A 23,296-nucleotide genomic window follows, 5' to 3' on the forward strand; every position below is an offset into this window, starting at 1 on the left:
TTTGTATTTGTATTTGTATTTGTATTTGTATTTGTATTTGTATTTGTATTTGTATTTGTATTTGTATTTGTATTTGTATTTGTATTTGTATTTGTATTTGTATTTGTATTTGTATTTGTATTTGTATTTGTATTTGTATTTGTATTTGTATTTGTATTTGTATTTGTATTTGTATTTGTATTTGTATTTGTATTTGTATTTGTATTTGTATTTGTATTTGTATTTGTATTTGTATTTGTATTTGTATTTGTATTTGTATTTGTATTTGTATTTGTATTTGTATTTGTATTTGTATTTGTATTTGTATTTGTATTTGTATTTGTATTTGTATTTGTATTTGTATTTGTATTTGTATTTGTATTTGATTTGTATTTCATCTGACATTTAGTCTTAATGAATTAAAGCTTAATTTACAACAAATTCGATCTCAATAGCCTATTTTTAAATATATGGCTGGGTTCGTTCTATACAAATAAGTTTTCTACTATTGAAAAGGCACGAATGCACGCAGTGACTGGTTCGTTATAACCAAAAGATGTTCGATGGAACCTGGCCACAAGCAACGCATCGTTGCGCAACGTTTTCTGCGGTGCTCGCAAATTTAGAATCGAAAGCAACCAAGATGAGTCGATTTCTCCGTTAAGAAGCTTTCCAATTATTAGCGCTTGTTGAATTGTTCGTCGTCGTTGCAGACCACTCTGTTCTTAAACAGAATGGCCATTCTGTTTCGGACGAAATTTCAACACGGTATAAATCTTCTTTGAAGTTCAATTTTTCGAAATTTTCTCAATTTCCCAGCTTCAGCTTTAGGTTAATGCAAAAAACTCATTTTCGAAAAAAAATGGTCCACTCTGTTACGCAACGGCTCATATATTACCTGTTTTTTTTTTTGAATTATCATTATACACACTCTAATTCTAATTTTTTTCTTTTTTTTCTTATATTCTGATTGCGTAAACATTGGTATTATATTTGACTTTTAACAATTCTTTTCGAATACCAAAATAAAATTTAATATTCAATCCCCAATACATACAAAATCAAATAAATAAAAAAATTAATTTAGTACCTAAAAATTTTTTCGCAATCTGTGCAAAAGTATTTCTCTCTCTTCAGTTTAAACACAACAGACCAGAAAAATAACATAGTATGACATTGTTTTAAAAGGAGATTTCCTACATATTTTGGACGACAGCCAAATGCAGAAAAATTTCCTTCAATTTTATTTCGGTAGAAGAAGAAATAGAATGAATGTATTTTCTTGCTCTCTTTTCAACTGACGATGAAAACCAAATATTAAATTTTTACTATGCTGGTATGAATCAAATTTGCTGAACCGCGTGTCTATTGATGATAAAAAATCTTTTTAGACCCAAAAATGACAAAAAAATATAATTTTGTCCGTTGAAAGTAGTAAGGCGTCGTACACAAGTTACGTAACTCATTAAAGGGGCGGGAGTTGAGTCAGCGTTACTTATCGTTACATAGGGAGGAGGGGTGGTTGAAACAGTTACGTAACTGAAATGTTTGCTCAAAATTGATTGTCAGGTTGTTCAGCGCTACGTAATTTTAGGGGGGGGGGGGGAGAGTCATATCGAACGTTACTTGTTGTTACATCGAAGGGGAAGAAGGGGGTCAGAAATCTACATTTTCAACGTTACGTAATTTTCGTACGACGCTTTATAAAGTAAAGTTAGTAAAGATAAAAAATATACTACTAAAATTAAAAAAAAAAGAAGTTTTTTAATGCATCTCTCGTAAATCGGTTTCTTCGAAACAATTTGGTATTATTCAATGATTTTATTAAAAAACTGTTGCAACATTGTTTCAGCATGTCGCGGTCCAATAAAACCACCTTGCGAGATTTTTGATATAAGTTAAACAATTGTCGTGTTAAGAGTACTAACGATATCCGATTCAACGACGCCACACATGAAATAGTGTAGTGGATTATGGTCAGGCTATTTCTGCGCTTTCATAGCCAGAGTTGCCGATGTTCCAGTTTAAACTGGATTCTTTCAGTTTTTTTCAAGTGATCCAGTCAAACAGTTTAATCCCAAAATCTTCCAGCTTAATGTATATCTGCCTGTTTTATCCAGATTTTTTGGACACTCAATCTCCGACTGGTTTGGAAATATTTTTAAAACGTAAATTTTGTGGATTGATAAGCAGAATTTTCAGTATTGTAACCTCTCGCACGAAACACGGCCAAATTAAGGATGTGTTGTGCATGGTTGAGATAAGACAAGTAAGTTCAGCTTTATTCTAAAACTAACCAATAGGTTTTATCAGATTTTGGAGAAAAAAAAATAGTTGCAATGATGGGTTAATGTTATATAAAAATAAAAACAATCTAGCTTAAAGATATTATATACAGGCGGCATTCTTCAAATTAATTTCAGTTGCGTAGCAGTTAAAAATTGTTCAAATTCACAGATGTAACGTAAGAAAATGATGCGTCAATTCTTTTGTTAAAAATTAAAGTAATGAAAAAAGCTTCATTTTCTTGATTTGGCGATAAACTGGTTGCGCAATTTCAAATTTTGCTCCTGTGAATGAAAATTTTCAGTCCATAATTTCAACAAAATGTAGGCCCGAAGTTGTTGTATTTAAAACTTATATTGGATTCAATAACCATCACAGAGAAGCTCTCTCACAATTTATTTTTTCGGTATTTTGTAAATTTATTCGGAATCCAGTTTTTCCCAATTTTTCTTCAGCATTCTTCCAGTTCAATTAAAAATTTTGTTGGCAACTCTGTTCATAGCATCTTCTTGGAAGTGTATGCTGTTGTATCTCTTCTCCAGGCCTTTATAACTCAAAATACTGTTGATCTCGGTATGTTTACAAGATAAATAGTAATATTGACACTTGTGTCGGCATAAAACTTTGTGTGTGTGTATGTATGTGTGTGTGTGTGTGTGTGTGTGTCTCACTCGATTTTCTCAGAGATGGCTGGACCGATTTTCATAAAACTATTCTCCAATGAAAGGTCTAGTTGTCCCATAGAACCCCGTTAAATTTTATTGTAATCGGATTTTTAGTTTGTATGTTATTTATCAAAATGTGAAAATCATGAAAGTTCATCATCTCCGAAACGACACAACCGTTTTTAACGAAGTGGTTTTGAATGAACGGGCTGCCTCAAAAACCCTTAACTTTTGAATTTTTTTAAGATTGGACATGCGGTTTAAAAGTTATGGAAAAAAACGTGTTCTGGAGATTATTTAATCACACTCATGTTTCTCAGAGATGGCTGGACCGATTTTCATAAAATCAGTGTCATAGTTGCCACTTTGCCTGTTATGTTCAAAAATGTGACATCCAGCTATGAAAAGAAACATATTTCAAACACTACTTAAACTCACTTTCTTTTCTCAGAGATGGCTGAACCGATTTTCACAAAATTAGAGTCAAATAAAAGGTCTAGCTGCCTCATAACAACCTATTGAATTTTATCTGTAATCGGACTGTAACTCCGTCTGTAATGTATCAAAATGAAAAAAATCACGAAACTTCATTATCTCAGAAACTACAAAACCGATTTGAACGATACTGATATCAGATAAACAGGCTAGTTAAGGATTTACTGATGAATTATTATGATTGAATATGTGGTTCAAGTGTTATGAAAAGAGTCATATTTGAAATAGGAAAAAAATCCTACAGTGAATAATCGAATCTTAAATGATATTTCATCGAATGATATATAATTGAGTCCAACCTAAATATGAGTACAGTGACATTTAGTTGATCAATGTTTCAATTGTCTGCCGATTTCATTTACATTTTTTTTCCCGGTTTTTGCAGGCTGCGCTAACATATAGAAATGTTTGTATCTGCAATTCTTTGAGGACATGTAGCACATTGTGTTTCGCAAAGGGGCGCGAAATCAAAAAGGATGGGAATTATTGGCTAGAAAACTTGTAGATATTAGTAAAGTTATTCAGAAGGACCAGGTATTTTGTTTGGTGTACGTTAAGTACGGAATTCAGCCTCAACGTGGTGCTAGTGTGAAAATATGCATTGAGTATTTTGAACTAGATTTATCTTGTGAATCCAGGAAGTTGTGGTCTTTAGGAAAGTTGTTCATAGGGCCAAGGGCTGCTTGTTGGTTAATAGTTGAGTTTCGAATACAAACGTAACGTGGTGCTAGTGTGCATGTAGTTTTGCAGTCATTTTGACTTTCTATATCTCGTGAAGTCAGCTACTTAGAAAGTCACGGTCTTCAGCAGACTTGTTCAGCAAGTCAAAGTGTTTTAGTTGCTGCAAGTTTCAATACAAAATTTGTCACCCTAGGTGTTCATAGTTTTGATTTTTTTTAAATTTATTTCAAGTTGTGAATCCGGTCGCTTAGAAAGTTGTCAGCTTAATCAAATTTGTTTAGGAGGTCAAGGGATTTTATTTGGTCTCTGGTTGGTTATTAGTTCAATTCGGAATACTGTCACAACGTGAACTACTTACATGCAGTATATTGTGAATTCAACCGCCTAGAGCGTTACGGTCTTCAGCAAAGTTGTTCATAGGGTCATCACTACACAGGTTGTTCACTACACGACGCTAGTGTGCGTTTGAGTGTTATGAACTAAATTTACATAGAGAATCCTGTTACTGAGAAATTGCAGTATTCAGCAACTTAGCGATTGAAATTACTCAGCAGAATTTATGCAATTTTGGTTCTCTTGCCTTAAATTTCTTTTTAACGAGTGATTTACATATTTTTGTATTCATTTGTTTCTATGTTTTTCGAGCACTCTCATACAGCAATGAGCGCAATCAATCTGTTCACAGAATCGTTTTTTCAGGCAAAATAATCGATTTTTGCTTTCTGATTAATCGATTCAGGCTTATCGTTTTTTTTTTCTCATAAATTGCCCTTTGCTATTCCCGCAAATGATTAACATTTTGGAGTCGCATCTTCTTTATCTGACGGTCCAGCTCATCTCAAACCACGTAATTGGATTTAGGTCTGAGGGATAAACTGGATCAGTTTATTGTGTGCTCACTAGTGCCACGCAAGGGGAAAATCCTGCACTAAAACCTTAACCTTCTAAATAAGCTTAAAGAAGAGCGCAACTTTCTAGGAGGTCGGAGTCGTGAGATAAGTTAAGCTCAAAATATGAAAAATTGCGCGCTTACTAGCGCCACGCAGCACTGGAATTTCGCACTGATTTGTCTCCTATCTAGAAGCCCTTGATCTTCTTTACAATTTTACTGTAGACAGCAACTTTCTAGGTCGTCTAAAGCACGGGATGTCTGCCTATTCCAGGTTTTTTTTTTTTGAAAAAGCAAATACATTAATAATGTTTTTTTTTTTAAAGTGCACTGAAAAAAATAATTTAGTGAAATCATGATTAAATTACGAAAATATTTTTTTTTTCAACCTATGTAGTTGAGCTAATTCAATCAGTTCAAAATCAAATGAATATAACTCATGGAGAGCACATGTTTTTAAATTTTTAAAGTAATAAATACCTAATTTTCAGTTTTTAGTTTGCAACACTAGCTATGTAGAAACTTTGATCAAGGAAATAAGTTGTTTTTATGTGTGAATTATGTGTGAAAACAAATTTCGCTATACTTTCGCTTTCGCTTATTATAATTAAAAAATAATCGGCCATTTTTCATTTTAATGAAATAACACACATGACTGAGCGAACTAAGATTTTATCGATTTAAATTTTAGAATTATAGGTATTTGAAAAATTAAAATACTGTTTATTCCAAATAGCTCCTATATCCATCTCAGTACCTATATTCATCTCATCACGCCTTTTTGATTACTTTATCGTCAAGTTTTACCATATTTTCAACGTAAAACTTTCAACCACTTGACAAAATCGAGAAGCAAATAGATTTACCTTCAAAATTTGTAGAAATTTGACGGTAAATTGGACAAATGAGAGAAATAAGATGAATATAGGTGCACCTAGCTGTTGATATGAATAATGGAGCAGTTACCCAAAATTTCTTGCAAAGCATTATTAGTTTATACATTTCGTTCCTAGATAGTTTTTTATACAACCAAACGGGTTTGAGCTACATTTATTTGAACAAAGTGTATGCCTTGAGGGAGAATTGCTACCGTCGCAATTTAAAAAAACTACATTTGTTTTCGCTTAAATCACCCTTTGAAAAAGCACTCTGTACATGTTCTCGCCGGTTCTCTACACTTTACTATCCACCTCAAAATATTCAAACGTTTTTTAAGCGTTGTTATAACGCATTGTCGCACAAATTCCACATTTTTTTTCAAAAGCTAATTTTTTTCTGCGAAAATGTGTTTTTTGCATATCCAACGCCCCTTTCTCACGAAAACTTCTAACTTCGTTCAAATAATTATTCAAGGTGGCGTTTCTTTTTAAAAGAAGTGTCCTTATCAGAGGTTTTATAAAAGCTGGTTTTTCTGATTTTTTTTAAAGTGGAAAAAGCCATTAACCTTTCATGAGAACATCTATTTTCGAAAACTTTATTGATGCTGTACAAATAAGGCCGTCAACTAAAAATGAAAAAAGAAAATCTACGCTCTGGGCAATCAAAGCAGTACTAAGCCAGCAGTCATCACAACAGTGACGCACTGATTTCGCTCGAATTATTCATACTTCATAGCCCGGTAATAGTAAACATCGATTTCAGCTCCTAACGATATCGCGCTTCTGTCGGCTGATTGTTCGACTCACGAAAATTGACATCGTGAATCTGGTTTTATTGTGTTTGCTTGTGCTTGTAGCCACTAGCGACAGTTTAGCTGCTTTCCACGTTTGTGGTCCAGTACGGTACGGAAGTAAAATTAGATTTGTCATATTTTGTTTTTCCGTTCCGAACGATACTCGAGAGAGTTGAAGACGCCAACTGCTGGCGGCGTTTGTCGCAATTTGTCGTTGATCACTCGGAATGTCGAACGTCGAGGCAAAGGGTGGATCCAAGTATCAACACACCGGAATATTTCGGTTCGATTTGGGCTGTTTGACTCCGTTAGACTCTTAGCGAAGTCGATTACGGTCCGCTTACGCCTCGTCAAACCAGACCAATCGGAAACAAACAACGGAAGTAAGGTGAAATAATCTCAGGGGAACACATGCCAAGGTTGTTTTGACAAGTTGGTTGGTTGTCGCCATACACACAGGAAGTCAAACACGGATTGGGATGGAGTGCAGGTTGTTCGCTGGAACTGGTGATCAATATTTCGGCTAACAGTGCGGTCTGCTGAAGTTGGTGCCAGTTAAAAAATGTGAGTTCGCTACAAGGTTACTGTAGAGCCACTAAGAGAGAAACCCCGTCCAAAGAAGTCGACCACTGTGTACACGAAAGGCTTTCCGAAGCAACGACAATGATTGTCTGCCGCTATGGTGCGACTTTATTTTTGGGATAAATAATTCATACTTGTATTTGCGCCCTGTTCGATTGGGAACATCGTCAGAAACAAAGCATAGTGGTGTAATGAGATCAATTTTGGCATTCTCGAAGGATATTGGGCACGTCTTTCGGTGGGAGGTTTCTTGCTTACAATCTAAACAAGCTGTCGACACCATAAAAACCACCAAGGAAAAGCAAATCTAACAAGGTGCAATTTGCTCCACGATGGTGGTAGATATTTCCTATTTTTAGAGAATGTTGAGTGGCAGTTATGCTTACGATTCAGAGCTAGTTTGACTCAATTACTGTACGTGTGTAAACATAAGTTGATGGTAAAACTGCTTCGCTACCGTAAATGTAAACTCTATGATGAAGTGTAAAATATTCACAATGTCATAGCTGTTACCCTTATTGCTATACCTTAAACATCCGCGATGGATTCCAATTTATCTAAAATCGAAACATTTGACAAAAAGTTGTTATGTTGATTGTTAAGAGAAAGAGAAAGAAAGCGTGAAATTGTTAAATTTGTTGGTTAGATATCGATATAAGAATTTTTTTCTGTTCTTGTTATTGGTTAGTGACACAGCAAAATTTTTCTCTATTAGATTAGGCGATCGAATTTTTATGAAGTCGAACAGGAATTGTTCACTTACGTCGTAATTCTCCGGAATTCCCGGCGGACCCGGGGGTCCAGGCAGACCAGGAGGACCTGGCAGTCCATCTAGACCAGACTCTCCCTTGCTACCTTGGATGCCTGTTTACAGCGTTCGAAGTTGACAAATTTCGCACCCGGTAAAGAGAGAGAGGAGAAAATACACTTTCATTAATTTCATTTGAGCGAACAATCCACAACACTTCATAACTCGAATGATTATTATTGACTTACCCTCGGCGCCGGGTGTTCCGATATCTCCACGGTCTCCCTTGTCCCCCTTCGGTCCTGGTGTACCACGTTCTCCAGCCGGTCCTGTGGCTCCCTGTGTTCGATGGTGCGCGAGAAAAGCGAGAAAATTGAATCAGCAATAAAACACAACAAACGCGCCACCGCTTTTCTGGTGTGTGAGCAAAGCATGTCGCCCACCAGGAAAGCACAATTGGTGCGGTTGAAAAGCACTTGTGTAATTCAATTACTTCGCAGCAATAGCAATTATAACAACAATAACAACAACGAAGGAGAGTGCACTTACAGTTAGCCCGGGGGATCCGGTTTTACCCTCGCGGCCCTGCGGTCCTGCTGGACCGCGGAGGAACTCACGCAGAGTGTTGTCCATTTTCAACTCTTCCATGATCAGGGTGACGTTGCAGAAGCACTGCTGGCCCGAGTGCTTGCGGTTGGGCAGTGCGTCGTACAGCTGTAAGACAATGCAGAGGGGAAAGAGCGATTTGATGAGATGGTAAGCGGTTGCTGGCTGATAATCGTGTTTGAGCTAGTTGTTGACTGTTCCAATTGACTAAGCGGAAAATTGAACGAAACCAAAAACGGCAGCCGGTAAATAAATGGACAGCAGTGGGGGTGGGCATGGTGTGGCTGTAGAGGTAGTTTGAGGAACAAAAATAAACGCCTGTCTCATTAACAAAAGCAATTATGTCCGCTCCGGTGGGTATTAACTGATACGGATTAATCTTTTTTTCTGGTAAACAAATGTTTGGATTAAGTACTTCAAGTATCATTATTGGTGTTTGTGATTACGAGGATTATATGGATCGGTGTGAGCTCCACTTAATCCAGATTAAATACCTAGTTATACTTGATTTATTATGTGGGGCATGGTGTGGCTGTAGAGGTAGTTTGAGGAACAAAAATAAACGCCTGTCTTATTAACAAAAGCAATTATGTCCGTCCAGTGGGTATTAACTGATACGGATTAATCTTTTTTTCTGGTAAACGAATGTTTGGATTAAGTACTTCAAGTATCATTATTGGTGTTTGCAGAGCCGGATTTAAGGGGGGGGGGGGCAGGGGGCCCGGGCCCCGGGCCCCCACATTTTTGGGGCCTCCACAAAACGAGAAAAAGTTCTTTTCTGTATCAAAAATGAGATTCAATCAAAAGTTCAATTTACAGTAAAAAAATTTGAACAGACCATTTCAATCTGAAACTTTCCTTCAGTGTTATTTTTTTGCGAGCGCCAATATCACAACCACATCCATAAGATTTCACCTTCGATTCTCTTGGAATGACACACATGAACACACCATTTGAATCGAACCAGCGCGCATGGGAAATCAAGCAGGAAAGAAGATAATCCACAAGTTTTTTTAATACATTGCTGTTGATTCCGAAAATAAGTTTACCTATCCGAATCAGGGATACTAGATTTGCGTTGCAAAATGCAGATTTTCAGAGTCCGTGTGCAGATTTTATTGACCTGCAGAAGTGTGTAGGGGTAAACAGGGTAAGACCGCCCTGCGGGGTAAGACCGCCCACTGTAGTTTTACTACCAAGTTATAAAATAATTGAAAAATTTCATTAACGTGTCTATCACAGTATAATTACATAACATTTTGCACGTTTTTCTGTTTTGATAGAGCGCGAACGCTCGCAGAAATAATCAAAAACAACCTTTCAGCTGGCAACCAGTCAATGCGCTATTGTTTTGCGGCAACGGGACTTAAGGTTTTTCAGTCTAAAAATCTATTGTTTTGTTCGTGAATATACGTTTAATCGCTTGCCTGAATCTATCTTCTTTCGGGAATATCGAAGGCCGTGAGTAATCTTGTAATTTTGACTACTTTTTCGGTCAAATATGAAAATGTTCCACTGGGGGTAAAGTCGCCCACTATACAAGGGGTGAAACCGCCACGTATCCAACTGCTTGTTGTTTTACTTCAAGACCCAACTGCCTCGACACTACAAAGGGAATATTTACAGGATCAGTAAAGCAACTTCAAGCCACATAAGACATCGATGTTAATCGACCATTTTCGATTTGGTTGAAGCTTTTCTAGTAATATATTTTAACAAGACTTATTTTTGAAAAAAGTAAACCTATGTGAAAATGGTGTTAAAGAACCAAAATAATTTTAGAGCCATGACGGTTTGTTTGATTGATATGACGTCTCCGGCAGAATTGAAAATAGTAGTTTTTTACTTCCGAAAAAAATACACACTATAAAAAATTTAAAGAAAAGATATAAAAATAGAATTAAAAATATATTTCTTTTTTCAAATTTATTTGAAAAAATATGTTTTTGCCTGTAAAATCTACAAAAGGTAAGCTAAAACTTTATGGTTGTTGGATCATGGAGTAATAGAAATATTAATAGCTAAATTTTTGTGAAGAATTTTTTTTTGGACGGTTTGTTTGGTGTATAGAGTCGTTGATAATTTTGTTCTTCAAAAAAAAAAAAGAAAAAAGAAAATTGAAAATATAAATAAAAGAAAGAATAATTATTAGTATTTTTCTATACATAATAAGTCTTCAAAAGAATCATACAGACAGGTTTAATGAGTTTTAATTTTTAGCTTAAAGATAGGTATATTATGAATTCAATATCTTGAAAACCCCCAATTCTGAAAAATCTATTTATTTTGAAAACCAAAAAAGTTACCTAAACATTGATCTGAACTTGAATAATCAGAAAACAAAATAAGTTGAAACTTAGAAATTTTTTTTTCAGATTTTTCACAGTGTATATTTTATTTAAAAAGAAAAAAAAGTACCATCCACAACTTTGTCAGAGACACTATACCGATAAAATCAACCGTTTCGGCCCTAAAAATATTGTTTATCCTCAAAAAATGGTGGGCGATCTTACCCCGCTGGTGGGCGGGCTTACCCCGCATGAAAAAGATCTGCACATTTTCAATGAATTTTTAAAAATTGAAAAAAAAAATTGGAAAATAAACAAAAATATTTCAGTTCTTATTTTTTAAATGCGGGTATTGAATAGAAGAAATTCTTAGCGAAGAAAAAATGAAATTGCAGCCGCAACTTTTTTTTCTATAAACCGAATTGCTTAAGGGCGGTCTTACTCCGCTTACCCCTAGTTTTTTCCTAGGTTCTGTAGATTATTGCCAGCGTAGCCTTATATTTGCGCAGTCTTCCTCAAATTGTGTGCAAATTTTTGCTTGCGGATCGCATTTATTCGAATTGCGGTAGGTTTTTATTTTTCAGATATCAAGAAAAAAATTCCGGATTTCGAGCAGTTGCATACATTTATTTATTTGAGCCTAATGATCTCGAACGCAACTGGAGAAAGGTCTTTATCGAAGATGAAACTGATTGAAAATAGGTTGCGTACGACTATGAAGAGTGAAAGGCTGTCAAACTTAGCATTGTTAAGTTGAGAGTACAATATTCTGAAGGTGCTGAATGTTGATTATTCAATCAATAAGTTCTCTGCAAAAAAAAACTTGTAAGAAAAATTTCTAGCAAATTTTTGGTGTCTTTTCAATGAGAAATAAGTGTTTTTAACTCGTACGATAAAAAAACGGGTTTGTTTTATTCTGGGGCCCCCACTGTAAACTGGGCCCCGGGCCCCCACAATCGTAAATCCGGCTCTGGGTGTTTGTGATTACGAGGATTATATGGATCGGTGTGAGCTCCACTTAACCCAGATTAAATACCTAGTTATACTTGATTTATTATGTTCTATTTATATTCTCTCGTCTTATTGCTTATTTTTTGGTATCTAGTGCTTTGAAAAAGAGTCAGGGATTTCCGTCCGGCTGTTAACCAGAGTAAAGCATTCTACACAATGCTTTGAATAAATAAATTTTCAACATACCAATTTAACAATAAGGAATCTTCTTATCACTGTACAGTGGTTAAGTAGATTTATGCCGTTATTGTTTTGTATAGCCTGAAATAACTGCATTAGAACAGGGCCTTGGCATACACGTATTTGTTAGTTTCTTTTGATTCACAACATTTTTGTTTGGGTTCTCAGTCTTAGCAAAATTGAACGAATACCATGAAGGCTGAATGAGTAGCCTGAAGAGAATCAGTTCCATCCTAACCCATTCGTAATTACGATCAGTGTAAAGTTTGGAAGTTCAGTTTTGCGGTATATCTTTTTCTATTGAATGAATTTTTTTCTGGACTGTTTAATAACTTGCCGAGCTTTCTCCAGAAATATCCTATTCGAGTTAATTAAGCAATGTCCGGAAGTTAGATTGATAAAAAGTTTCTGTTTCTGGAGGAAAAACTTAAAGAAGCCCTCAAGTGTTCTCCAAGAAACACTCGATCCCTGAGAGGTCGATATAGTCGCTTCAAAAGTCAGTTAAAATATAGATGGACAGTTCCGAAAAACGACAAAACTCGTTATATAGCTGCCAATCAACATTGGTTGAGCCCAATCATAAAATTTTCGTGTTGGTCGGAAGCCCCGTATTCATGTCGTCCTGGCAAAGGATTTGCTGATTGTAGTTATTCTATACTCTTTCTAAATCCCAACTTGCAAAACTTTTGTTCTGTCAGTAGCTACGCTTTTTTTAAGTTTGTTTCTATTAGCGTTCTAATTTTGTTTCTTTTCATTTTAGATCATTAGCAATGCTAGGTATCTCCCAGATGGTCTCGAGGTACGATGCTGGCCTAACAAGCCAGTCGTCGAGGGTTCGAGTTTCGGCTCGGGAGAAACTGTTAGTGTCAGTAGGATCTTAGCGCTAGCCCCGCAATTGTCCTGTACACTAAACAGTTGGCTTCAAAGTCTGTGTATAAATAAACTGAAGGTCGATTTTCAAATCGGAAAGTAGCACCCAGGGCTTTTAGGTACTCCTGCATATTGGTTATACTCTCTCTCAGTGTCCTGATTTTTTTCAATGTTTTCAAACTAAGTAATTAAAAAAAAGAAAACCCAAGGGATCATTCACAAATTACATTAAGGGGAGAGGAAAGTGGAAACATTTTTAACAAATAATTACTAGGAAAAAAGCGGGAGTCGAGAATATCTTACGAAAAATTCAAGAATAAAATAAAGACATAAACAGACAAAATAATTTTTTTTTTTAAATAATTGAAAATTGTCTCGCTAAGGTTCTAATACCTACTTAAAGCCCGGCAAAGCAGCGAATTCACCTTTGCTGAATGATTATTATACTGGCCATCACAGGTTTTGTCCCAGAGCTCAAACTGGAAAAATGATAATAGATTATAACTGTTTAACTATTCCTGTGATTTTTGGTGCCACCAGCTTGCTCGGAAGTGCGTCAAAGGGCCATAGAGTAATTGTTCGCGGTGTTCGCCGCTTCTACATTTGTGTACAGGAAAACTTCATCGAGGTCTTTGAAGACTTTACGCACTTCCGAGTTGACTAAAGGTTCCAAATTTTACAGGAAAGGTTAAAAGCTATAATCTCATATTTTTTCAGTTTGAGATTTAAGGCAACCAATGCTGACAACTTATCTACAAAAATGAAAAAAAAAATTGACCCTGGAGATCAAACTGGAAGAATATTAGATGTGGATTCTGGTGCTTCTAGCCAAGTTCTTCAGAGACTCAAAGTTTTCCTGTAAGAAAATCTAGAAGCGACGAACCAGGCGAGTAATTGATTTGCGGCCTTAGGACGCACTTGCGAGCTGACTAAGGTCAACGAAACTCGCAGAAAAGCTCAAAAAGCTATAATCTTTTATTTATTTTCAGTTTGAGTTCTAGGGCAAACCTGTGTTGCAACTGACGGACAAAAGCGTGCACCGAAATTCGTAGGAATGGATGAAAAGTTGTTATCTTTCTTTTCTTTGCAGTTTAAGATTTTGAGCAGAACCTGTGTTGATTAGTGTCATGTACTTTACTTTGTTTATATAGTTTTAACTTTTATTTATATCATTTCTCTACGAATTTTTTAAAAATGAAAAGGTTTTTTATCGAAAAAAAAACATGTTTTTGAATCAATTTCAATATTTTTTTTTAAAGAAAATCTTACAAAGATTTGAGGTGAATAAAGGGTTATGAAAAATCGCACGATCGCTTATTATGGAGTAGGGGGAGGGAGGAAGAAAATTTTGAATAAATATCCTCACGTAATTTGTAAATGAGTCTCAGCATTTGCTACTTTCCAACACTTTGTTTTCGAACCCTGTTGAACTGAAAATCCTGCCTTGACAATTATTTAAGAATGTTTACGTTCTGTTATACTTGCCCTCAGACATGCTTGTCCTTTCTCCTCAGAAAACCTCTAGACTGCAGGAGGACATCTTGCACTGCGAAAACAACTGCTCTCACATTAAACAGCAAATCAACGCACTTACTAGAAGAGAGTGACAAACGATTTTTATCTGCTGAGCCTCCTGAAAGCACCGCGGTGAAATCTGGAATCTCTCTCTTGCGAGACAATGAACTATGGTGTACTTTCTCACACGTATGGACATCACGCACAATAATTACACAGCATAGCTATCTGCGGTGCGTTTCACAGTTTGTTTCTTGAGCATGCAGAAAAGGAAGAAGAATAGACTGCGTTGCTTGTGCCGGTCGAGTTTACCCTGGTTAAATTAGTTTTCGTGGTGTAGCAACACGAGGACTACACTTTTGCCCGATTTTTCGCTTTCCACTTTCGAGTAGTCCGCCAGTGGACACTGTGGTGTACTTCTGCGTTTTCTCTGTAGAGTGATCCACCCCTCTTGTTTCTATCAGATGTGGTGTGAGCTGGAAGTGTGTTTGTCTCTCTGTAAGTTGGTTGAGACACTTTGAAGTGGAGAAAGAAGCAGTGTGGTGAAAGCATTTGCTACACGCAGGCACATACTGAAAGGAAAGAGCGCGGATCTCCGTTCTTTCCACATACTGAGGAGAATGACAAGCATGCCCTTCAGGTAAAGTAAAAGTGAAAACTCGAAAGATTTTTCTATCAGGAAACATTTTATCCAGCCAATGTGCATCAGAATCACTAGAAACTATTATAAATTTCCGTTTATGTTAGGAGAAATTGAATTAATCTGACGAGAGGTCTATTATAGGACAGTGGTTCTTAATAGGTTTATCTACTCTACCTGATTGTTGACGCCCTGGAGAAAATGATGTATATGATGATACCCGATCATAAGGCACTATAAGGAAAGCTTTTGATGGATTTTTTTATATATTACGTCTTGAAACTTTCCTTTGGTTCGATCACTTTTGACTTATACACCTCTGAGACTATTTTTTTGTGAGAGTATATTTCGTGTTTATTCATGTTAATGAAATCTCAAACATTGATAAGTTGGTGAAAAAATGCTAAAAGACTGACCCTTGTCATTGTGCTCTTCAAATCTGAAATGAAATTGTTGATAAAAAATATCATCCTGTATATAACTGTAGAAGGAAATAAACTCGTGATGAATTTCGATTAATCATGAACACTTATCTATCAACCGTAACCCTGTTTAATATTTTAATACCGATGCTCTTTCTTTAGATGCTATTTCACTCAGTGAAATTTTAAATGAGGATGAAAAATTCAGGATTAGTAGTTCTATCTGAATTTTTAGTTAAGAAAATCAACTAAAACACTCGTACGTAAAGCTTATTTTTCTTGCCATTCATTTGTCAGTACGCCCACTAATACAAATCTAACAAGATCCAAAAATTCCCTGACTCGTCTGGATTTACCGAATCATAAAAGCACCCCAATTCAGCGCATTAAACGCGAAACACTTCAGAGTATTGTTATTGGTATGGCCATTAACTAATGGACATCATAAATAAAGTGCAAACGCGAGCTGCCTGGCAAAATAATAATAATTAGACCAATTGGATGCGAACGAACGGTGGTGCAGGAGGTTGGCTAATGGGGCGGTGGTTGGAAAATCGGAACCGAACAGTCGAAACTAAGGTAGCTTGGTATATATTTTATTCCATCTCTTAATTACCTGAGATAATCTCTTCTGATCAGATTAAATTACCAGCCGAGATGGCGGCATGTGGCAGAAAAGAGAACAGCAGCACGAGAAAGCAGAGAAATTGAATTTTAATAAACTATGACCGACTATTTGGTACAGTATGGGCCACTGGACGTTTGCTTCGCTGGGAATAACATTTAACGTATAGTTTGCTAAAATTAACCTAGCTTCTTTTTCCCCCAAGTCACGAAATTTAGATATCGTTTAAATATTCTTGAACTTCACAACTCCCAGCGAAGAAACGGCAGTCACTTTTTCGGCCATTACTGTAATATTCCGTATATAGTGCAGGTGCCCGGTGGCGAATACTAATGCTTACCATTTCGTCGCCAGATCCTTCGTCGAGGTGGCCTGGACCGCGGGGTCCAACCGCACCGGGTGGTCCTGGCGGCCCGAGCGGTCCAGGTGGACCGGGTGGACCAGGGGGGCCTCGTATGCTGTCACCAGGCGGTCCTTTAAGTCCCCGTTCGCCCTTATCGCCCTTCAACCGGAACCCGTAGTCCGGCGGGGGTGGAGAAATCATCGGTGGCTCAGGGTGGAACAGGCCATCGTCATCATCTCCACTTGACTGGAATAGAAATGAGAACAGAGTGTGAAAGGTAGCTTTTAGTAGATAGTAATGTTCAGCGAATGGGAGAGGAAGAATTGTGAACGTTTTTGTTTTGCCCATTTGGCGTTCGGTTCAGAAGATGCTGCTGCTTGTTTGCTGTCTGCTGCTCCGTTACTGACGATCAAAGCCGTAATTAGGAAATTAGAAACAATCCACTGATGAAATTTGCTGCTAATTTTCTTCCGAATCGATTCTGGCATGCAGTGAAAGTTTCGATTAGAGCATGAATTTTTCATCGAATGCTTCTGTTTGTAATATGTTTTTTTTCCTTCAAAGAATCCCACTAACTCGTTTTCCGACGTTAGCAAACAGGAATTCGCTTGATCTTCCATTAATTTAAAAACTTTCTCGTTGGAGTGTACCTTGGTGGAAATTTTTTGTTTTTCAGTTGAAAAGTGGTAAGGTTAGCTGTAAAGGCAACAGTTTTCTTTTCGCTTTTTCAACCGAATGGATTAGGTGGAGCTTTGTGTATTGGAGGACATACATGGATGATTACGTTTACCGCTTCGGTTTTGTATGGATCGGCAATTGGGTCGAATTACCGAGCAGTACATCATTTTAATTAGGTTAGTTAATTAGCCTGTCGCATTAGGATTAATGGTCTGTTAAGAGGTTTAGAATTTTCTACTTGGTAAATTTGTTGTACGTTAAATGCTTTCCAACCAACAGTAGGTACATAACGGTTGTGATCTGGCTTATAATTACTTTGATGTAAAAGTACCGTCATGTTTACAAACATCATGCGCCACCTTCATCTTAGAAATTCGATGGAGGCGCATGATTATTTCTAACTTCTCACTGGTAGGTGGGTCAAGGTGTCTTCAATTTTTTTTTTTGGTTATCGAGAAGCAAAAAAGATTTCATAATTTAATAATTAATGCGTGGACGCTCTGTTTCGTACTTATTACGTTTGATGTTAAGCTTTTCTGAAGGTCTTCCTATGCGCGGAAAAAGAACGTAAACAGCCACTTCATTGAATTTAATTAAATTTATCCAGAACGGTCAAAATAACTAGAATAAACAAGTAGGCAGACACCAGATTAGCGAGCGGCAGTAAATACCCTTAGACCGGTCCGAGGATTAGGTATACTCTGTTAGATTTAACGCTCCCTTCATTTATTTTTCGGGCGGCTGTTTTGGATGAAAGAAAATTTTACGCCATAAAATAAGGCTCTCGTGCCGAGGCAAAACAACGACAGAAGTATTTGTTAACGAAAATGGACATTGATTGTTTGCCTCCACTGGATCTGTCGATACAACATAAATTTTTTCTTACGTTTTTCGTTTTGTGAAAATTGGAAACAATTTTGACCATATACCTATAGTTTGTCAGCAAAATATAGAATTGGCACTAAATAGACAATCTATTTGAACAATAGAGAAGAAAATCTTCCGAATTGAAGTGAAAAAAATCCCGCTACAAAACTAGTTAAACTAAAACATTTTTTGCGACTGTATCAGCCCCGATTGACTATGTTTAGGAGAGATTTTTTGCTAAGCCACTTTGATCGGGTAGTTTGGGGATAAAATAGAAAGTCGCTCTCTAGCTGCACCGGCCAACCCCCGCAGGATTCGTTATGGCGCATCGACGGAACACAAAGCATCACTCGGCAACAGAATTGCCAATTAAAATTGCTCGTACCGTTTTAGAAGGGATTATTTTTTGCCTTTGCCTGCACTGCTATTCGATCTGGTGTGCTTTTCAGGAACAAATTAAGACAACTGTAAAAGATACCGTCTGCCAATCGGTTGCACAGTTTCCAGTTGTCAACTGGTTCCGGTTTTTTTTATCGATGGTCGGCTAGCGAACATTGTGGCTCTGCGCTCTCTAGGTGGTACTATGATGACACGGCTGTACCCGAGAGTACTCTAACAAGAACGGGTGGCATGAGTTTGTGAGCACCGGTTGCACTGTTATGGGGTGGCAATTCACTGTCGAAGCGAAAGGAGAAGAACTGTTTTTTGTTTTAGTGGTAGCTCCGGGATGAAACACGAAAAACATGCGTCTCGAAACTTAATGTTTGCTGAGTTGTTACAAAGGAATAATTAAAATTTAAACATGGATCTAGCCCGCAAAAATATTTTTTCAAAGAATTGAGATTTCATTAAGCAGACAGTATGTGAAGTAAAGAGAGTGAAAAATAAGCGAACTGGAAATGCGATACAGATTTGGAAAAATATACCGCATACAAAACACACGTTTCTGCTGAAGACCACACATCTGCAGGACTTTTGCTTACAAAGTTATAGTGGCGTTATAAATGGCGATCGTAGAAACGTGACAAACTACCGTGGAATAAAAAAGTTACTTAAAAGTTAGTTTTTTGTACTTAACTTTTGTTACAACAAAACATTGTTCTAAAGAAGCATTTGGGCATACAAAACACACGTTTTTGTTGAAGACCACACATCTCCAGGACTTTTCCTTTTAAAGTTATAGTATATTTTAGCTTATTTTTTGAATAAGTTTAAGAACGTATAAGATAGAATGGGGAAAGTGAAATCATGATGTCAATACTTTTTCTCAAATTTTAGCTTTTCTCAAAGTTGAGAGCACTCAAAACTGTTATAAGTTTCATCCATCCCAAGCCACCCTTATTTATTCTATACGTTGTTGAAGTGAAAAAAAGCTAAAATATACTGTTTATTGTTTTTTTTTTGTAATTAAACTCATCTAACACTTAGTCTTGATGAATGGGGAACCCTAATCTTCAACAAGTGAAAAGGCACGAATGCACGCAGCGACTGTTTCATTATATCCACAAGATGTTCGATGAAATCTAGGCACGAGTAACGAATCGTAGCGCAACGTTCTTTGCGGTGCTCGCAAATCCAGAAGCAAAAGCAACCAAGGTGAGTCGATTTCTCCGTGAGGAACCTTCCCAATTAGTATCGCTTGCTGAAGTGATCGTCGTCGTTGCAGTATATCTAAACCCAGGAGTAGACATCCGTCAGGATACGGAGGAAGTTCTGATGGATTGCGCCATGGTAAATCCTTCAAGGCCAGTCTAAGGAAACGTTACTGGCAACAACATTAAGTGTTAATTGCAGACGTTCACAATCCTCCACGGAATGCACAACGAAATAAAGTTCCAGGTCATCCGCATAAATCAGCTTGCAGTTATTCTCAAGTAATGGGGCGGCATCATTAAAAAATAATATGAAGAGCAGTGGACCCAGGTTGCTTCCTTGAGGAATCCCTGATGCATTGGGCCGTTTCTAAACCACGTGGTCATGTTTTGATCACTTTTTATACCCCCCCCCCCCCGTACCACCCCGTGGTCTTTCGTGATCTTTTAGCCAACCTCCCCCCCCCCCCCTTGCGACTTTAACCACGTGATCTTTTCACTTGTCAAGTGCCAAAAGTTCACTTAAATTTTTAACTTGAATTTATTAAACTTTTAGTACATTCTTTATTTCTGAAATGCAAAAGCTTTATTCTTGACTTGGTGGCAACAATGAATCATAAGTCAGGTAAAGAGACCACGTGGTCAATTTGTTAACCCCCCCCAGCCCCCTCTTTATGACCACGTGGTCAAGGAACGGCCCCATTAGTAAAAGATTCCGAAGTACAGGAATCAATTGTAACTCACAGTGCTCTGTTCGAAAGGTACGATTTTAATCACGAAACTAGTTTACTTGAGGCTCTAAGTCCGGTGGTCAATCTTGTCGAAAGCGGCTTTCTAATCGGTATATGTGAATTGCAGTAAATTAGTAGCTACCGATCGGCCGGGCATAAAACCATGATGGTCAAAAGAAATGTAATTTTTAGTTCGCTCTAACAGTACGCCGCACACTATAATCTCGAAGAGTTTTGATGCAGCAGAGAGACTTGTTATTCCACGGTAGTTTGTCACGTTTCTACGATCGCCATTTACAACGCCACTATAACTTTGTAAGCAAAAGTCCTGAAGATGTGTGGTCTTCAGCAGAAACGTGTGTTTTGTATACCTAAATGTTTTTTTAGAACAAAATTTTCTTATTAAATTTAACTATCAAAAGTAAAGTACAAAAAACTAAATTTTCAATAACTTTTATATAAAATAGTCTGTAGCTCTGTACCCAATGAAGATAGGGATTTTGTTTGTTCAGCTAAGTTTCATATTTTTGCACGTTCTGAAACTAAACTAAATAAACCATTCCTTTATCTCTTAACACGAAAAAGTTAGTATTCTTAATATATGAAAACCTGAAACCTATGCTCGGCGTACTCTAATATGGGTGGATTGGGACAAATGGAACCTACAAGAGTTTATGGTACTGAAGCTTAAGTTCAAGGTTAAGTATCGCCATCATGATTCCACTTGCCCCTTTTTAACCTATAAGTTCTCGAAGTTACGAAAAAATATGATATAATATTTACGACTCATTCGATCGCAGCGTTCTACAGTAGACGTGCCAACCGGCAGAACGCAGAATCATCCCGTGTCATCGATAAATTGCAATCCAAAATCAACGCTTCTGTTCACGGTATCCAACCAACGAATCAATTAATAAAAAAAAAAGTTGAAAGATAATTATAGCTGAAATTTACCGCTTTACATCATTAAATAGGTTAACTTCAGTCGAGTAATACACCAAACCAATTGCAAAATATACATGCGTTATAAACAACCTCTTCAACCATTATACTGGAACTTAGCTTCTAAATGGGTGCAAAATAGTCGTTTGTTTCGAGCTCTTCCTCGCTTGCCAGAGAACCACATTTTCAACCGGGGAAACAGTAAAGAGTCGCTCGGGGTTAATTTTAGTGAATACGGCAGGTTGCGACGTGCATTGATAAATTAAGGCGTGTAGCGAGTAGAGTGAGCGGGAGTGTTGTCTTGGTGAAAGAACACTTTATGCTCCATCGTATGATAATTTTATTTATTGATTGTTTTACCATGTTACAGGTAGTCGTAAATATTTTGTCTTGTGAATCCAAAAAAATAAAACTAACAAATATTTTACCGACTGATTGTTGCGTTTTTGGACGCTTTAGACGACTCTCAACAGATGAAAGCCACTCTGCCGACTGGACTCAGAAGTCTAGTGGTGAATTCATGTTTCATCGATTGCCACGAACTGCCGAACTGCGTGTGATCAATGCCAGATTCTCCGTCAAAAGTTTTCCACGTCTGTTTTATGATAAATTGTTAAGAAACGCGGCATTCATCGTGCGCACAGTTTTTCAGTGTAAGCTTTCATCAATGATATGACCAACGCGGTCCTAATGCACATACTTGGAGAAAATGAAAGAATATAGGTTTTCAACCATTCCTGTGAATTTTTTTACCTCTAGCCATAAACATTTTTTAAGAGAATTAAATAAGTTTTCTGTAAACTAACGTTAAAGCGACGAACCCGGCCAGCAATTGCTATGCGACACTTTGACGTGAGTTGACGCATTTATCACTGGCTATGGGCGCCAAATTTCACTTGAATGGTTGAGTAGTGTGTAGTGTAATAATCAATTAAAAACTAACTTTTTAGTATTAAAAGATAAAGAAATAGTTTATTCGGCAAAGTTTTAGAACGTGTGAAAATATGAAACTTTGCTGAATGAACGAAAATTTTATCTTCCTTTAGTACAGAATTATAGCGTATTTTTTTGTGGAAGATACTTGAAGTTTAGTTTTTTGTATTTATCTTTTGTTAGTTGCATTTTACAAGAAAACGTGGTTCTAAGGAACCGTTGAGGCTTTTTGCCAAATCTTCGGGGCTGCTCCTTATAAAGTTATTGAATATTTTAGATTTTTTTGACAACTTTAGAATCGTATGAAGTAAACAGGGGCAAGTGAAATTATGATGTTAATACTTTCCTCTAAGGTGTAGCTTAAGTACTACAAACTTTTATAGGTTATATTTGTCCTGATCCAGTTATATATTAGTACGATGAGCATACAAAACTAACAGAAATTAAGTACAAAAAAACTAAATCTTGAGTAACTTTCTTATAAAATATTCTATAACTCTGTACGCAATAAAAATAGTAACTTTATTATTTCAGCAAGGTTTCATATTTTAGCATGTTCTACAACTAGCGTAGTTGGTAACATCTCCGCCAACCGGGAGATTTTCTGAGGCAAAAAAGCTCTGGGATCACGACTACCATCGCATAAGAAAGTAAAGCCGTTGGCGCCGGTCCGGTAATCAACGAGTCGAAAGTCAAGGTTCTGGGTAATGTTGCCTCCCCTGGCATCGGTAACTGACACAACAACAGTGGCTGAACTATACCGACGAAAAATAAGCGAGAATAAAAAGAAACCTACTATAAAATATGCTAGCCGTACTCTGACATGGATGGATTGAGAAAAATGAAACCTATAACGGTTTGCTCACGACGCCCCCATATTTATCACACTGTTAATCATGAATGCATTATATTACCATGAATGAACGTAGCCGCAGCCCGTCGTAGTAGGTTAAATAGATATCCGCTGCAGTTGTTTACGTACATAATTGGTAACATAGGTAACCACTACAGTGCTGTAGATTTATGTCAATTATGTCAGAGTAATTCAGCATTTTC

At 36.9% G+C, this 23,296-nt stretch overlaps 1 protein-coding gene across 15 annotated transcripts in view; it reads right to left on the reverse strand.

The window, feature by feature from the left end:
* LOC129725247 (collagen alpha-1(XVIII) chain) overlaps window positions 1–23,296 on the reverse strand; it is a 698,730-nt gene that overhangs the window by 108,552 nt on the left and 566,882 nt on the right. For 12 of the 15 annotated variants that reach the window (XM_055680820.1, XM_055680831.1, XM_055680832.1 and 9 more), the window contains 6 exons: window positions 16,495–16,743; window positions 16,146–16,160; window positions 8,547–8,711; window positions 8,246–8,336; window positions 8,013–8,113; window positions 7,777–7,806 (listed from right to left, as the gene is read on the reverse strand). In XM_055680820.1, coding sequence (XP_055536795.1) covers window positions 7,777–7,806; window positions 8,013–8,113; window positions 8,246–8,336; window positions 8,547–8,711; window positions 16,146–16,160; window positions 16,495–16,743 — 651 coding nt within the window. The remainder of the gene's footprint in view (window positions 1–7,776; window positions 7,807–8,012; window positions 8,114–8,245; window positions 8,337–8,546; window positions 8,712–16,145; window positions 16,161–16,494; window positions 16,744–23,296) is intronic. The other 3 variants (XM_055680833.1, XM_055680828.1, XM_055680826.1) reach the window with 2 other exon arrangements.

Source organism: Wyeomyia smithii, chromosome 2, assembly GCF_029784165.1.
Source record: "Wyeomyia smithii strain HCP4-BCI-WySm-NY-G18 chromosome 2, ASM2978416v1, whole genome shotgun sequence".
Classification (NCBI taxonomy): Eukaryota; Metazoa; Arthropoda; class Insecta; order Diptera; family Culicidae; genus Wyeomyia; species Wyeomyia smithii.